The sequence below is a fragment of the Ranitomeya variabilis genome, chromosome 1 (assembly GCF_051348905.1).
Source record: "Ranitomeya variabilis isolate aRanVar5 chromosome 1, aRanVar5.hap1, whole genome shotgun sequence".
In the NCBI taxonomy this organism is placed as follows: Eukaryota; Metazoa; Chordata; class Amphibia; order Anura; family Dendrobatidae; genus Ranitomeya; species Ranitomeya variabilis.
The window spans coordinates 115009039-115027104 of record NC_135232.1 but is presented as its reverse complement, the minus strand read 5'-3'; the positions used below and the strand labels follow the sequence as shown (position 1 = coordinate 115027104).

The 18066-nt window shown below is 46.4% G+C and overlaps 1 protein-coding gene across 1 annotated transcript in view; it reads right to left on the bottom strand.

Moving 5' to 3' along the window:
* MRPS27 (mitochondrial ribosomal protein S27) overlaps nt 1–18066 on the bottom strand; it is a 116493-nt gene that overhangs the window by 63242 nt on the left and 35185 nt on the right. The window contains exon 4 of the mRNA XM_077287901.1: nt 17102–17160. Within this exon, the coding sequence (XP_077144016.1) occupies nt 17102–17160 (59 nt within the window). The remainder of the gene's footprint in view (nt 1–17101; nt 17161–18066) is intronic.

Sequence of the window (18066 nt, the reverse complement as noted above, 5' to 3'; positions counted from 1 at the left end):
CTGTTGCGTCACAAAACTAGTGACTCAGCAGCGATCTCGCTAGCGATCTCGCTATGTGAGACGGGGGCTTAAGTCTGTTGGAAGGAAACAATGTGGCAGAAAACGCTGTACAACGAGAAGAGGTGACCGGACCCTGAGGAAGATTGTAGAGAAGGACCGATTCCAGACCTTGGGGAACCTGAGGAAGCAGTGGACTGAGTCTGGTGTGGAAACATCCAGAGCCACCGTGCACAGGCGTGTGCAGGAAATGGGCTACAGGTGCCGCATTCCCCAGGTAAAGCCACTTTTGAACCAGAAACAGCGGCAGAAGCGCCTGACCTGGGCTACAGAGAAGCAGCACTGGACTGTTGCTAAGTGGTCCCAAGTACTTTTTTCTGATGAAAGCAAATTTTGCATGTCATTCGGAAATCAAGGTGCCAGAGTCTGGAGGAAGACTGGGGAGAAGGAAATGCCAAAATGCCTGAAGTCCAGTGTCAAGTACCCACAGTCAGTGATGGTGTGGGGTGCCATGTCAGCTGCTGGTGTTGGTCCACTGTGTTTCATCAAGGGCAGGGTCAATGCAGCTAGCTATCAGGAGATTTTGGAGCACTTCATGCTTCCATCGGCTGAAATGCTTTATGGAGATGAAGATTTCATTTTTCAGCACGACCTGGCACCTGCTCACAGTGCCAAAACCACTGGTAAATGGTTTACTGACCATGGTATTACTGTGCTCAATTGGCCTGCCAACTCTCCTGACCTGTACCCCATAGAGAATCTGTGGGATATTGTGAAGAGAAAGTTGAGAGACGCAAGACCCAACACTCTGGATGAGCTTAAGGCCGCTATTGAAGCATCCTGGGCCTCCATAACATCTCAGCAGTGTCACAGGCTGATTGCCTCCATGCCACGCCGCATTGAAGCAGTCATTTCTGCCAAAGGATTCCCGACCAAGTATTGAGTGCATAACTGAACATTATTATTTGATGGTTTTTTTGTTTGTTATTAAAAAACACTTTTATTTGATTGGACGGGTGAAATATGCTAATTTATTGAGACAGGTTTTTTGGGTTATCAGGAGTTGTAGGCCAAAATCATCAGTATTAAAACAATAAAAGACCTGACAAATTTCAGTTGGTGGATAATGAATCTATAATATATGAAAGTTTAATTGTAATCATTACATTATGGTAACTAATGAAATTTAACACTACATGCTAATTTTTTGAGAAGGACCTGTATATACACACACATTATATATATATATATATATATATATATATATATATATATATATATATATATATATATATATATATATATATATATATATATATATATACACATACATTCATACATACACATACACACGCAAACATATATACACACACACACAGTGTTCCAAATTATTATGCAAATTATATTTTTCTCAGATTTTCCTAAATGGTCGGTGCAAATGACAGTCAGTCTAATAAAAGTCATCACCCGATAGAGTATACAACAAATTTTATTCAAGAAACCTCCCAATGATAAAAGTATAATCTCCAAAATGAATAAAAATTGTAGTTACTTACCGATAACGGTATTTCTCTGATCCCATGATGGCACCACGGAGAGAGGGGTCCGCCCCCAGGGACAGGAAACCTACAGGTGAAAAAGGGCGTACCTCTCTCCCACATCAGTTGGTTTACAGAGCCTTATACAGAACTTTCAGCTGCAACTCAACGTTTTACAAATTAAACTTAATTAAATTAACTTAACAGAGGCACCGTGACTAAAGCTAATTATTAATACATTATAATGTGCACACCTGTGTGTGAAAAGGGAGGGAATATACGGGTGCCATCATGGGATCAGAGAAATACCGTTATCGGTAAGTAACTACAATTTTCTCTATCCCCATGATGGCACCACGGAGAGATTTGCATAGACTGTAACTCTTAGGGAGGGACCACTGCCTCTAGAACCCTTCGCCCAAAGGTGAGATCAGAGGAGGTCAAGTCTAAACGGTAATGTTTGAAAAATGTAGACTGGGAAGACCAAGTGGCCGCTCTACATATCTGTTGTATTGAAGCGCCAGCTCTCTCCGCCCAGGATGATGCCACTGCTCTGGTTGAATGAGCCTTTATATTCTCCGGGATGGCCGTCCCGCTAGATGAGTAGGATAGGGCGATGGCATCTCTTATCCATCTCGCCAACGTGGCTTTCGATGCTTTTTGTCCCTTCCGCGGACCCTGGAAGCAGACAAACAAAGCCCTATCCTTCCTGCACTCCCTAGTGGCTGAAAGATATTGGGCTAGGCATCTTTTTACATCTAGGGTATGCAGTGTTTTTTCCCCCTCATTCTTGGGGTTGGGACAAAATGAGGGCAGAGAGATCTCTTGTGTCCTATGGAATTGTGACGCGATTTTAGGGAGGTAAGCCGGGTCAGTTTTAAGGATTGACTCTATCGTCGAGGATTTGAGTAAAGGGTGGACATGCAGATAATGCTTGTATATCGCTGACGCGGCGGGCCGAGGTTAGTACCACTAGGAGTGCGGTTTTTAGAGATAAGATCTTTAAAGGGACATCCGCCAGGGGCTCAAAGGGAGGTTTGGTCAGAGCGTTTAAAACAAGGTTTAGATCCCATGGGGGAGCATTATGAAGAGTGATAGGCCTGGACCTACCTGAGGCTTTAATGAATCTCATGATCCAGCGGATTTTGGCTAGATCATGATTATACAAAGCTCCCAAGGCTGCTACCTGAACCTTTAGAGTACTTGTAGCTAGGCCCTTTTCCAGCCCCTTCTGCAGGAACTCAAGAATCTTCCCTATTGGGATTTCCCTAGATGGATCTGTGCCTGATACTGACATTAACTTTTTCCACACTTTTCCATATATTTTAGTGGTTACGAGTTTTCTACTCTGTAATAAAGTAGAAACTAAGTTGGGTGAGAAACCTTCATCACTCAGTAACTTCCTTTCAAAAGCCAAGCTGTCATGTGTAGGCTCTTTACACTGGGGTGAAACACTGGGCCCTGGGATAAAAGACTCGGAGTGTCTGGTAGAACCCAAGGGCTTGCTATGGACATTTTTCTTAGCCAAGAAAACCATATTCTGCGGGGCCAGAATGGAGCTATTACTATCACTGTTGCTCCCTCCTCCCGAATTTTCCTCAGTACTAAGGGGATAAGGGGATAAGGGATATCGGAGGGAACGCGTAGGCGAGGCGATAGTTCCAGGGAATTGTAAGAGCATCCAGAGCTACTGGGCCCCCCCGGGGATCGATTGAGCAGAATGTTTTTACCTTCTGGTTTTGACTGCTCGCAAATAAATCTATTTCTGGCTGTCCCCAACGTTTTACGATCTGGTTAAACACCGTTTGTTTTAGCTCCCACTCCCCCTGTTTCAAGCGCGTCCTGCTCAAGAAGTCTGCCGTTTGGTTTTCTGAGCCTTTTATGTAGAGAGCTGTTAAGGATTTCAGGTTGTGTTCGGCTAAGTGGAAGATGGATTGGGTCACCTCCATCAGGGCTCGAGACCTGGTGCCTCCTTGACGGTTTAGATACGCTACCACTACCTGGTTGTCTGAGAAGACTTTTACGTGGTGGGAGTGAAGGAGATTTAGAAAGTGCATTAGGGCCAACTTAACCGCTAAGTTCTTTCATGTTTGAAGAGACTAGCTCTTGGCTTTCGCTCCAATTCCCTTGTGCTACTTGATCGTTTATGTGTGCGCCCCACCCCCAGGGGCTTGCATCTGTCGTCAGGATTTTCTCCGTTGGTAGTGCCCAGGGAACCCCTTTGGTTAAATTGACCGGGTCTGCCCACCACCCTAGGGAGCGTATCGTGCTTGATGAAATGTTTAACTGCCTGTCTAAATTTCCGCGCAGAGATAGGCTTGAATCTAAAGTCTCCCATTGAAGGTCCCGGGTATGACACTGTGCCCACTGCACGGCCGGGATGCAAGCTGTCATGGAGCCCAGCAGGGACATTGCCTTTCTGAGAGTGGTGACTGGAGACATTGTCAACTGTGACACAGCCTGTGTCATTTTTTGAATCTTCCCCTGAGGAAGGTAACACTTCTGCGTGGTCGAGTCCAGTACAATCCCTAAGTACTCCTGTACTTGGGAGGGCACTACCCTAGATTTGGACATGTTCAACAGCCAACCTAGACTCGACAGTGAAGTCATGACCAGATCCAACTGTTGCTTGCAATGTTGGAATGAGGTCCCTACCACCAGGAGGTCGTCCAAATAGGGAACTATTAGAACATTCTGTTCCCGTATGTGGGCCATCACTTCTGACATTATCTTCGTGAATACCCGAGGTGCGATAGCTAACCCGAAGGGGAGAGCCCGGAATTGGTAGTGTTTTACTTCCCCCTGGATATTCACTGCAAGTCTGAGATACTTCTGATAATCCCTGTGAATAGGCACATGGTAGTAGTATGCATCTCGTAAGTCTAGAACAGTCATGAAACACAAGGGAAAGAGTATTTTCACGCAAGATTTTATTGTCTCCATTTTGAAATGTGGAATCTCGAGGAAACTGTTTAATCTTTTGAGATTTATGATTGTCCTGTATGATCCGTCTGGTTTCCTCCGAAGGAAGAGAGGCGAGTAGAAGCCCATGCCTCTTTCCTGATATGGAACTTCCTGTAAGACTCCCTTCTGAATCAAGTTCAAAATTTCTCCCTGGAGAGCTGACTGTTCGTGCGCTTGTCTCTGTGGTGTCACCATGAAGGAATTGCTCGGTAACCTGTGGAATTTTAGTTTGAGACCTTCTCGTATTATCCCTAATATCCAGGGACTGTTTGAAATTTTTTCCCAGGCTGGAAGAAAACTGGCTAGTCTCCCTCCGACCTGGGGAACACCCTCATTGTGTTTTCTTGTTATCGGGGGGAGTTTTGTTAAACAAGAATCCTCTGTTTTTATTCCTTTTGTCTTCCCATGCCTCCTTATTCCCTTTTGGGGGTCTCCTCCACATGAACTTTCTGTTCCGAAAGGGACGCCTGTAAGACTGGTTAGGGAACCCGGGAAAGGACTTCTTTTTATCCCCGGCTTTGTCGAGGATGTCATCTAATGTGGATCCAAACAGAAATTCGCCCTCGCAAGGTATTGAGCAAAGTTTCGTTTTTGTCTGCAGATCCCCTGGCCAACACTTTAGCCACAGGGCACGTCTTGCGGCGTTCGAGAAGGAGGCTGACCTGGCTGCTAATCTGGCTGAATCCACCGATGCGTCAGCCAAAAAGGCTGCTGCACCTTTCATCACAGACACCGATTTTTGGATTGTCTCTCTTGCCACTTTCCCCTTTAATTGAGAATCCAGGTGTTCGAGCCATACCATCAGGGCACGGGCCGTGCAGGTGGCCGCAATGGCTGGTTTCAGTCCTCCCCCTGCCGCTTCCCAGGAATTTTTCAAGAAAATCTCAGCTTTCTTGTCCATTGGGTCTTTTAAGGTACCCATGTCCTCGAAAGGCAGGGCAAATTTTTTGGAGGCCTTTGCTATGGCCACGTCTAATTTTGGTGCTTTACTACAGGATAAGCAGGCTGGGTCGTCAAAAGGGTATTTTCTTTTGGGAGTCAAGAGAACTTTTTTGTCCGGTTTTCTCCACTCTCTCTTAATTAGAGAGTGAATTCTCTCATTTATTGGGAACGCTCTTCTTTTCTTTTGCTCCAACCCGCTGAACATTATATCCTGCGCCGTCCTTTTAGGACGTTCATCTACCAGGCCCATTGTTTTCCTGACGGCCTTTACCAAGGCGTCAGTTTCTTTGATAGGGAAGCAACTGTGTCCCCCTTCAGAGGATAGTGACGAGGTGTCGGAGGTTGATGAATCACCAGAGTCGGATATTTCACTTTCCGACTCCTCCGTACTAGGTTCAGGGGATCTATGACTTGTTTTACGTTTTTTCTTTGATGTTTTAATGCCTTTGAGGGGACTCTCCACCTTACTTCTTATTAATGTTTTTAGGTCTGAGGCAAATGTCGGAGACTCTTCCTGAATTGTCTTCTCTATGCAATTACTGCATAGCTTCTTCTCCCATGAGGAAGGTAACTCTTCCGGGCATATAGCACATATCCTGTGCTTTAATTTGGTTACACATTTCCTTCCCTAGAAGAAAAAAGTGACCATATATCAAAAGTCCGAACTTTCACGTAGATCACTCACCCTCCTGTGACCAAGAGATACCGTCTCGGGCCTGGGAACTATATCCACTGCTGGGTTCGCCACAGACCGCGTAGTTTTCACAGAAGCTCGGCTGCGTTGTGACCCTGAGCGTCCGCTGCTGCTGCGCTGCTGAGAGGAAGTACCCTTGCGCTGATGCTGTGTGCGCTGCTGCCGCTGTGCTTGCGCTTGCTCAGGGGATAGCTGTATCACCTCCTGCGCATCCTGCTGCTCCTGGTCGCTCATGGTCCTGCACTGTTTAGTGAAGGTAGCTGAGCAGCGAATCCGGGCTGCTCAGCTGTTTAAATTTGCTGCCCATATTGCTTCACTTCCGGTTTCTGCGCCGAACCGGAAGTGCTCCCATCGTGCCTGCGCTTTAACTTGCTGAGAGGCGCGCGCGCCATGCTGGTCATCGGCTCCCGGGGTGTCGGACGCGCCGCCGCAGCCTCCGCTGTTACCGGTAATTCATTTTCGGCGGCCGCTGTCCTCAATGCTGCAGCCGCAGCTTTCTTTAGGGCAGGATTCTCCTGCCGGCGCCCGCTCTCACTCTCCGGCGATGGTGGCGCCGGCGTTCAGCTGCCCCGTGTCCGGCCTCAGGCGTGCGGTACTTGTATGGGGCTTCATGGTTAGGTAGCCGCCGCTGCCCCCATGCGCTGTTTAAGCAGCGATGTGGAGGCTATGATGGTGACCGCCGTCACCTCCTCCTTCTTCCCCCTCTTTTTTTTTTTTTTTTTTTGTTGGGGGAGACAGGCTCAATCCTCTTCACTACCCCCCCCCTCCTCACTCACCCTCCAGGTCCGCCGACCTCAGCGGTGGTGCTTCAGGGAAGGAGAAAAAAAGAAGGGGAGAGAAAAAACCTGCTGAACCCAGCCGTGTCAGGGCGCCCCCTGCCAGGAACCGAAATGGATCAGCCCCTGGATCTTCAGGTACATGCTGTAGGTTCCCCCGTCAGGGACAGGAAACCAACTGATGTGGGAGAGAGGTACGCCCTTTTTCACCTGTAGGTTTCCTGTCCCTGGGGGCGGACCCCTCTCTCCGTGGTGCCATCATGGGGATAGAGAAAACTCAAAATGCACTGTTCCAAATTATTAGGCACAGTAGAATTTCTGAACATTTGATATGTTTTAAAGAACTGATGCTCATTTGTGGAATTTGCAGCATTAGGAGGTCACATTCACTGAACAAAAAAGCTATTTAACGCCAAAACATCCTAACAGGCCAAGTTACATATAACATAGGACCCTTCTTTGATATCACCTTCACAATTCCTGCATCCATTGAGTTTCTGCTTGTATTTCTTTGCATGACGGAAGAATAGCCTCCCAGAGCTGCTGTTTTGGTGTGAACTGCCTCCCACCCTCATAGATCTTTTGCTTGATGATACTCCCAAGGTTCTCTATATGGTTGGGGTCAGGGGAAGATGGTGGCCACACCATCAGTTTCTCTCCTTTTATGCCCATAGCAGCCAATGACTCAGGTATTCTTTGCAGCATGAGATGGTGCATTGTCATGCATGAAGATGATTTTGCTCCTGAAGGCACATTTCTGCTTTTTATACCATGGAAGAAGGTTGTAAGTCAGAAACTGTGTATACTTTGCAGAGGTCATTTTCACACCTTCAGGAACCTTAAAGGGCCCTACCAGCTGTTTCCCCATGATTCCGGCCCAAAACATGACTCCTCCACCTCCTTGCTGACGTCGCAGCCTTGTTGGGACATGGTGGCCATCCACCAACCATCCACTACTCCATTCATCTGGACCATTCGGGGTTGCTCGACACTCATCAGTAAATAAGACTGTTTGAAAATTAGTCTTCATGTATGTCTGGGCCTACTGCAACTGTTTCTGCTAGTGAACACTGTTTAGGGGTGGCCGAATAGTAGGTTTATGCACCACAGCAAGCCTTTGAAGGATCCTACACCTTGAGGTTCGAGGGACTCCAGAGGCACCAGCAACTTCAAATAACTGTTTGCTGCTTTGTAATGATATTATGGCAGCTGCTCTCTTAGTCCAATTAATTTGTCTGCCAGAAACCTTCCTCATTATGCCTTTATCCGCATGAACTCTGTTTGTGCTCTGTTTCAGTCACAAATCTCTTCACAGTATGATGATCACTCTTAAGTTTTCATGAAATATCTAATGTTTTCATACCTTGACCAAGGCATTGCACTACTTAGTGCTTTTCGACAGCAGAGAGATTCTTTTTATTTCCCATATTGCTTGAAACCTGTGGCCTGCTTAATAATGTGGAACATCATTTTTAAGTAGTTTTCCTTTAATTAGAATCACATGGAAAACTAATTCTCACATGTGTTTAAGATTGACTTCAGTGATCCATTGAGCCCTGAGACACAATACCATCCACGAGTTTATTTGAAAAACAAAACAATTAAATCTTTATGACACTTAAATCCAATTTGCATAATAATTTGGAACACACACACTATATATATATATATATATATATATATATATATATATATTTATTATATATATATATTATATACACACATTATTCGGTGGGGGGAATTGATGTAGCTCTGCAAATCACATCCACAATACCAAACTGAAAGTGAGTAGTTACTAGAACTAATGCAACCTCAGCCGTACATTAATTGTAGAAAGGTCTCCTACAACCGCTTATATTGAAGGCCGCAATCTGGTCATCAATGTAATGTGGAAACACAGTTTCACTACCTCATCAGTCAATGGTGGAACATGTCAGTGGTGACAAGTAGGTAACACTGGAAATAAATGTTATGTAACAAAGGAATTTAAAAAAAAAACAACAAAAAAAAAAACACATGAGGCTGGAATTCTGCCTAGTCGAAAAATAGAAGTTATGGACTAGTACGCAGACTCTCAGGCTAAAAAAAACGTAGATATTTTCCTGGCAAGCCACTAATGAATATTCTTGTGTCTTTTCGTGAAGAAATCATATCTACGGCATGACATTAGCCAATAAAAAACTTAGGTCCATAAATTCACTCTTTTGAATTGTTAGCTCCGTGATTATGCTGAATGTGTTCTGTATTCCTGTAAAAATGCCGGATCTGATAAATACACTACACCACCATCTATATATATAATTGTCTAAGGTCCACTTCCATCTGTTTGTCTGTAACTTCCGTCTGTCTGTAACGGAAATCCCGCGTCGCTGATTGGTTGCGCCCGGCCGGCCGCGACCTATCAGCGATATTGGGGCGGGATTTAAACACTGCTTCACTTTTTGCAATGAAGGAGTTACAGATTCTACACACAACACATCCCACAGGAGAGATGGGCCCTACTGACTGACAACAGGGTCCATGGAGCCTCCGTCCACATTTCTATCTCTTTGGACAGTGGTAATATCAAAGTGTTAATTGCTATTTTTAACAGGAAATGAACACACAAATAAATACCCAGAATGTAACAGAGCTGGGGTGACAGAGGCTTCAGATCTACTAACAGCTCTGCAGTATCATTTACATATCAATTCAGATGCCGATTTCTCGGTAGCAGAGGGACGGACCAGCCATGTAAAGGTATTGCTGGATGTGTCCTTGAATGAGCTAAATACACATAGTTTGGTGCATAAAATCCTACTGACAGGTTCCCTTTAAAGATTTTATAGAATGCTAGCTAATCGTGCCTCATATACTGCATTTTCATTACGCAGAAATGCCAAGGCTGATGGGTAATGGGCAATGTCGGCAATACTACCTGTGATCTGCCATTCTTATTAATCTATATGATGAACAAATGCTGGGCTAGAAATTATTTATCTTGCACTATTAAAGTTTCATGAATATTACATGCTTCTCCAATTGCATTCCATTTGCACAACGCCTGAAATGATGAAGGATTATACTATAATTGGAATCACTTAAGCTCTACAAGAGACTACTCCATTGTACTGTGACAACTCTGCTCGCCCCTCATCCTTATCAAGAGCCCTTCGCCCCGCGAGGTCCATGAAGAGCCCCTCGCCCCGCGAGGTCCATGAAGAGCCCCCACCCCGTGAGGTCCATGAAGAGCCTCGCAAGGTCGATGAAGAGCCCCCCGCCCCGCGAGGTCCATGAAGAGGCCCCGCCCGGTCCATGAAGAGCCCCCCATCCTGCGAGGTCCATGAAGAGCCCCCCTGCCCCGCGAGATCCATGAAGAGCCCAGCGAGGTCCATGAAGAGCCCCCAGCCCTGCGAGGTCCATGAAGAGCCCCCAGCCCTGCGAGGTCCATGAAGAGCCCCCCCGCCCCGCGAGGTCCATTTAGAGCCACCCGCGAGGTCCATGAAGAGCCCCTAGCCCCACGAGGTCAATTTAGAGCCCATCGCTCCACGAGGTCAATGAAGAGCCCCGAGAAATCTGTGAAGAGCTCTCTCTAGCACCCAAAAATGAAAATAGAATTAGTCTTACTGGTAATTCGGTTTCTAGGAATCTTCCACGACAGTCACCTTGGAGGATGTCTCCCCACCCTAATGGGGCACAGGAAACACAAAGAGGTTAAATAACCTTCCCCTTCCTGCTATCACCAGTGTTTTTTCTGGACACACTAACATGTATAGTTACCACCAAAGTGCAGGAATCATCCAATGGGAATATCAGATAGGGAGGGAAATTAGTGCTGTCGTGGAAGGTTCCTAGAAACCGAATTACCGGTAAGACTAATTCTATTTTCTACAGTCACCTTCCACGACAGTCACCTTGGAGTTATACCAACGATGATTTCTTTAGGAGGGACCACAGCTTGCAGAACTCGTCTGCCGAATGTTAAATCTCTGTCAAATCTTAACCTGTGGTGTGTGGTGAAGGTATGTACAGAAGACCAAGTGGCGGCTCTGCATATCTGCTCAGATGAAGCGTTCCCTCTTGCTGCCCATGATGTAGTGACTGGCCGAGTGGAATGAGCCTTTAGCGAGATAGGAGGAGGGAGGTCCCTCGCCAAGTATGCAAGGCAAATGGCCAGCCTGATCCAGCTTGCAATTGTGCTTTTTGCTGCTTTCTTTCCTTTATTTTGGCCTGAAAACTGGATAAAAAGATTCTGGTCAATCCTCCAGGCCTTGGACTGTTCCAGGTAATGGAGGACCACTCTGCGGACATCCAGAGTGTGGAAACTTTCTTCCCTCGCATTGGAAGGATTCGGGCAAAATGAGGGCAACACAATGTCCTGACCACTATGAAAATCTGAGACAACTTTGGGCAAAAAGGAGGGATCCAGACGCAAAACAATACTATCAGAATTCAGAGAAAGGTAGGGCTCTTGTATAGACAGGGCCTGCAATTCTCCTATGCGTCTAGCTGTGGTAATTGCCACAAGGAAAACAGTCTTAAGCGTTAGGATTTTAAAAGGTCATGAAGACAAGGGTTCAAAGGGGGCCTGAGTTAGGCTATTGAACACTAAATTTAGATCCCAGGGGGGAACCCGGCTAGGGAGTCTAGAACGTAATCTGCTTGCAGAGGTTATAAACCTTTTGATCCAGCCTGGCCAGGTCCTGGTCAAAAATGGAACTAAGGGCCGAAACCTGAACCTTCAGTGTGCTTGAGGGAAGACCTAGTTCTAATCCCTTCTGGAGGAAGTCTAGGATTTGAGAAATGTTGGGGTGGAAGGGATCAGGGACGTTGGGAAGACATCAAGAAGAGAATTTCTTCCATACTTTGCCATAGATGGCATTGGTCACTGGTTTTCTTCTCTTTTGGAGAGTCTGGATCACCTTGTCCGAGAGGCCCCTGGCTTTTAGGATGCAGATTTCAGTAGCCAAGCCGCCAGGCTTAATTTGTTAAAGTTTGGGTAAAGTAGGAGACCCTGAAAAAGGTGGTCGGTCCTTTGAGGCAGAATTAAGGGACCCTCCTGAGGCATATCTACCAAGGTGCTGTACCAGCTTCGCCCTGGCCACATTGGGGCAATTAAGATGGTCTTGACCTGGTTCGACTGGATCTTCTGCAGCGTCTTTGCTAGCATAGGAGTTGGTGGGAAGGCGTAAGCCAGGTTGAAAACCCATGTGTGAAAGCGTCTATCCCCCGAGCTCCGTACACAGGATTGAGGGGGAAATAGGTCGACCTCCGGTTTCCCCCATCTCGAGGTTAGGGATAGGAAGACCTCTTGGTTCAGGCACCATTCTTCCGGACGAACGTCCTTCCTACTGAGGAAGTCCGCCTGGATGTTATCTGAACCTTTCAGCTGTACTGCTGAGATGGACAGCAGGTGTTTCTCTGCCCAAAGAAATATCCTTGCTGCAATTAGTTTCAAGCTGACATATTTCGTGACCCCTTGGTGTCAGAGGTAGGCCACCGTAGTTTTCGTTGTCGGAGTAGATACGAACATGATGGTTTTGGATGAGAGATGAAGCGGCTATCAGTGCTTTCTCCACTGCCTTTAGTACTCTCAGGTTTGAAGATCTGGATCTTATGTCCGGGGACCATAGTCCCTGGAAAGATGCTTCCTCCACCACGACTCCCCAACCTCTTCGGCTGGCATCTGTACAAAGTACTTTCAGGCGGAGCTGATCCCAGTTCACCCCCTGCCACAGGTTTCGGCCATTTAACCACCATGAGAGGGTCGACTTCACGTGTCCGGGTAGCAGAATTTTCCTGGACAGAACATTCCGATACTTCCGTGAGAATAGAACGACGTGGGTTTGGAGGATTCGTGTATGTGCCTGAGCCCAGGACACTGCCTGGATACATGAAGTCAGGAACCCCAGAATGGATATGGACTCTCTTAAAGGTTGGTTAACTTTGTTGTCTGAATCTGGAGATTTTCTGACGGAGGTCGCACTGACAATCTTCGGGAAGATAGGCCTCTGCCTATGTCTTGCTGAGGTACATGTGAAATTACTTTTTCCCGCAAGAGGTCTTGTACTTGTAGGAGTAAGGAGTCCTGGAGATCTGGAGACTGTAATGGGGTAACTCTCAGGCATTCGGGGGGGCTCTCGAATTCCAACTTCAACCCGAATTGTATGGTGGAGGGTCCACTGGTTTGTGGATATGGACTGCCATTGGGCGAGGAAATGCGAGAGTCGGCCCCCCACCGGAGAGTCACTGTTTGTCAGGGGTCTGCTGTTGTTGAGGGACCAGGATGTTCCTGCCTTTATCCCCCTTTACCTTTTCCTCTGAACTCCTTCTGAGGACTGTTCACGAGGGGGACGAAAAAACGCTTCCTAGAAATTTTCTGTTCGGGAAGCGATTTTCTCCTATCCGAAGCTTTTTCGAGGATATCATCCAAGACTGGCCCAAATACGTGGTGACCCTGAAAGGGGATGGCACAGAGTTTGACCTTAGAGGTGATGTCACCCCCCTGTTATCAGCCAAAAGGCTCTCCTAGCTGAATTAGAGAGGACTAAAGACCTTGCTGCCACTTGAACATATTCGCCTGAGGCATCGGCTAAGAATCCCCGTCACCTTTTGGAGAAGGGGTAGGGAGTCCAGGATCTCCTCTCTGAGGGTCCCCTGGGAGAGGTGTTCCTCCAACTTGCTGATCCAGAGAAATAGGGCTCTGGCGACGCATGTGGAAGCTATATTTGTTTTAAGCAAACTTGTAGAGTATTCCCAGTACTTTTTTAGGTGATTTTCTATCTTTCGATCCATAGGATCTTTTAATTGGGAAGAGTCCTCGAATGGGAGAGACGTCTTTTTGGTTACTTTAGACCTGGACATCCACCCTAGGGATTTCCCAAATAGAATTGTCACCTTCAAGGGGAAAGCAATTCCTTAATTCTGAAGGGACGCTAAGGCCTTTTTCTGGGAAAGCCCACTCCTGAAAAATAAGATTTTGGACATTTTCATGAATAGGAAACCCTTTTTTACTTTGGGTTTCAGCCCCCCAAACATCTCATACTGCACTGAGTGTTTTTCCTCCACTTCCTCAACCCCCATTGTGTTTCTTACTATGGAAACAAGCTCTTCCATATCCTCAGAAGAAGAAAAATAATATTTTTCACTATCAGTTTTAGGGGTGGATGTGGAGCCTTCATTCTTCCAAATATCCTCTGACCCCGAGATGTGAATTTCGCCCAAGTCAGTTTCCACCAGTGCCATTTTCCTCTTTTTAGGGGGAGGGGAATGCGGCACGGGGGCTTGGAAAAGGCAGCCATGGAGGATTGCACCTCTTGCTTAAATCAGTGTTTTAATGCTGTCCAGGAGGGAGGGCTCGGCATGTAATATGCTATCCGTGCAGGGTTGGCATAGGGTCTTCTTGTAAGCAGAAGGAAGCCTGGAACAACAAACACCACACTTGCGACTGGGTTTGTTCTTAGAAGCAGAGACCTTTTCTCCCTAAAAGAGAGAGAAGGCATACTAAATAACCCATAATATCAATGCCTGGACAGTGAAGGATGAGCCCAGCTACTCACGGTAGGAGGGTGAATGCTGGCTTCTGCAGACGCAGCAGGTTTTGTCGCAGTCCATGGTCAAACTGTCAGCAGTCACACAGAGACAGAGACACTGCGTCTTACGTGGAGGCTCCTGACCAGGATATGAAGGTATCGAGGTCCAGTGTTAATTGTGTGCTCCTCCTCCCCTTGGTCTGTAGGGAGGATCCCGGGAGCGACCCTATAACCAATCCATGCATTGGAGTTCCTGGACCGCAAGAGGCTGCGCGTGCGTTCCAGTGTGGAGCCCCAGGAAGCGAACTGGAAGTGCGCTGGCGAGATAGGAACTTCAGCCGCACGCCGGGAGGAGAACGCCGGGGAGCTTCGGAAGGACCCTGGCAGCACATCACCGCCCCGCTTTACCTCCTGGAGAGGCGCGGGAGGGGGTCCCGAGTCGCACGGAACATGGAGATGGGAGCAGCCGAAGGAGGAGAGGAGAATCACCCGACCTCGGCTGCCCAGCATGGTAGGAATTCTCTAAGGGCTCCGCTCGCTGGCCATGGCAGCACCTGAGACGAACCTCTTCATGCCCCACTGGGGGACAGGAAAAACACTGGTGATAGCAGGAAGGGGAGGGTTATTTAACCTCTTTGTGTTTCCTGTCCCCCATTAGGGCGGGGAGACATCCTCCAAAGGTGACTGTCGTGGAGGGTGACTGGAGAAAGTGGGATTATTTTGCCTTTGATAAACCTTTCTTACTCAGGAGCATGTACACATGCGGTAGTCACCAAATCTTATTCTACCAGTATTTAATTTTTGAAAAACACTTTATTCAGGAAGAAAGTTCAGCTCAACACTATGGGACTGCTATAGGCAAAGGCAGATGTTGTGTTACTAGTCTCTAAAGGTATGGAATTCTCCAACTAACCTATTGTTTAAGGGGTTTATCCAAAATCAAAATATACCACCTATCCACAAGATGCGTGGCAAATGTCTGATGCAGAGGGCCAATTACGCCACAAGAACAGAGGTCCTGTGTCCCCTATTCTAATGACTTGACATTAATATTAATAATAATAATAATTTTTATTTATATAGAGCTAACATATTTCGCAGCACTTTACAATTAAGCGGGGACATGTACAGACAATTAATTCAAGTTAAAGGGCCACTGTCACCCCCTCCAGCCGTTATAAACTAAAAGAGCCACCTTGTGCAGCAGTAATGCTGCAGTCTAACAAGGTGGCTCTTTTAGTTTTTGATTCAGGCGCAGTCTTCATTGTCGGTCATAGGTCAGATGCAGGGTGCCTGACTGCGCCTGTGCCGGCAGTGCGGCCACCGTGTTGCTGAATACAGCAAGCCTCTGCCGTCTGTTCTGCACCAGCTGCAGGAAAACTACATTTCCCAGCGTCCTCCGATAGACCTGGCAGTCAGGGCATGCTGGGAGTTGTAGTTTTCCAGCTGCTGGAGCGCAGTGATGTCCATGGAGCCTGTACAGCGCTGGATAACACCGTACAGCGCTGGATAACACCGCACCGTGCCCGGAGGAGCCTGAAGACAGCGGCCACCACTGGGGTAACAGCTCCGCCGCCACCGCTGTCAGGAGCCCGAGCGCAGAGCGGTGACGTCACTCATTGAGAAGCCTGCAGGAAAAACTACGTAAATTGCGCAGAGTGCTGCTGTGAATACCAACTGACAATAGGGAATGCCGCGATGACCGGCGGTGCCGGCACATCTTACCGGCCTACGAAGTTTTCCAGCACGGAACTCTTGCCGGCGCTCTGCCCTCCAACCACTGCTATCTGGGGCTGGGGTTCAGACGCTCCCCCAGCTCCCCCGCCTTCCAGCGTTGTTATTTGCGGCTGCTTCATTCCAAACGCTGGCAAGGAAACCTGTATATTACGGCAACGCTGGAAGGCGGGGGACCGGGGGAAGCGTCTGAACAGCGCAGTGCGCATGCCCAGGAACCCCAGCCCCGCACTGTGCATAATGAATAACACAGTGCGGGGCGGGGATTCAGCAACAGGGTGGCCGCACTGCCGGCACAGGCGCAGTCAGGCACCCTGCATCTGACCTATGACTGACAATGAAGACTGCGCCTGTCCCAGGCAGGCACGCACAGCGCAGGCGCCGGATTTAAGAAGAAACAGCGCTCAGGGGGCGGCGACCACATCCCCAGAAGAGAAGAGTGACGGCCGTTGGGAGATTAACCGAGGAAGCTTCGGACCAGCCTCCAGGTCTAAGGACAGGTTATTTTGTACAAATTTTAAAACGCTTTATTGAGGGAATAACTGAATCAAAAACTAAAAGAGCCACCTTGTTAGAATGCAGCATTACTGCTGCACAAGGTGGCTCTTTTAGTTTAGAACGGCTGGAGGGGGGTGACAGTGGCCCTTTAAGACAATTTAAACAGTGACATTAGGGGTGAGGTCCCTGCTCGCAAGCTTACAATCTACATTCATGTATTACTAAACTTAGAAAAAAAGGTTTACAACTTGGTATTACATACAAGGTTTCTTATCCAAGATTGGAGTTTCCTATGAAAAATTTCCAAATTACCCATTTTGAAATTTAGATGTAACTGATGTGAGTGATTTGGGTGCGATTAATAAACTCTTGTCTAGAAGTGGTCAATCTTTTTATGAAACAAGAAAAATCCTATTAAGATAAATATCAGATAAGAACACTACTTACTTATAAAGGTAATATTCACCCAGTTCGATTTCTTCTTTGCATGTAATATTGTCAATAAACTGAAAAAAACAAAACAAAACGAGATGTGTGACAATGAGCTAAGTACTTGTGATTACAGCAAACAAAATTAAAGGAGTTATCCAGATTTTTAAAACTGATGGCCTATCTTTATTATAGGCTGTAGTATTACATTCTATAATGATATAGCAGAGTATGGAGCAATAAATTGTATGGAGAAACAGTATTGTATGTACCATAACTGCATTATATAGAGCAGTAGTATTGCATGTTAGAGGGGAAATAGACGTTATAGTATTACGGTATATGGTGCGGTAGCATTACATGTTATAGTATTATATGGTGCGGTAGCATTACATGTTATAGTATTATATGGTGCGGTAGCATTACATGTTATAGTATTATATGGTGCGGTAGCATTACATGTTATAGTATTATATGGTGCGGTAGCATTACATGTTATAGTATTATATGGTGCGGTAGCATTACATGTTATAGTATTATATGGTGCGGTAGCATTACATGTAATAGTATTATATGGTGCGGTAGCATTACATGTTATAGTATTATATGGTGCGGTAGCATTACATGTTATAGTATTATATGGTGCGGTAGCATTACATGTAATAGTATTATATGGTGCGGTAGCATTACATGTTATAGTATTATATGGTGCGGTAGCATTACATGTTATAGTATTATATGGTGCGGTAGCATTACATGTTATAGTATTATATGGTGCGGTAGCATTACATGTAATAGTATTATATGGTGCGGTAGCATTACATGTAATAGTATTATATGGTGCGGTAGCATTACATGTAATAGTATTATATGGTGCGGTAGCATTACATGTTATAGTATTATATGGTGCGGTAGCATTACATGTTATAGTATTATATGGTGCGGTAGCATTACATGTTATAGTATTATATGGTGCGGTAGCA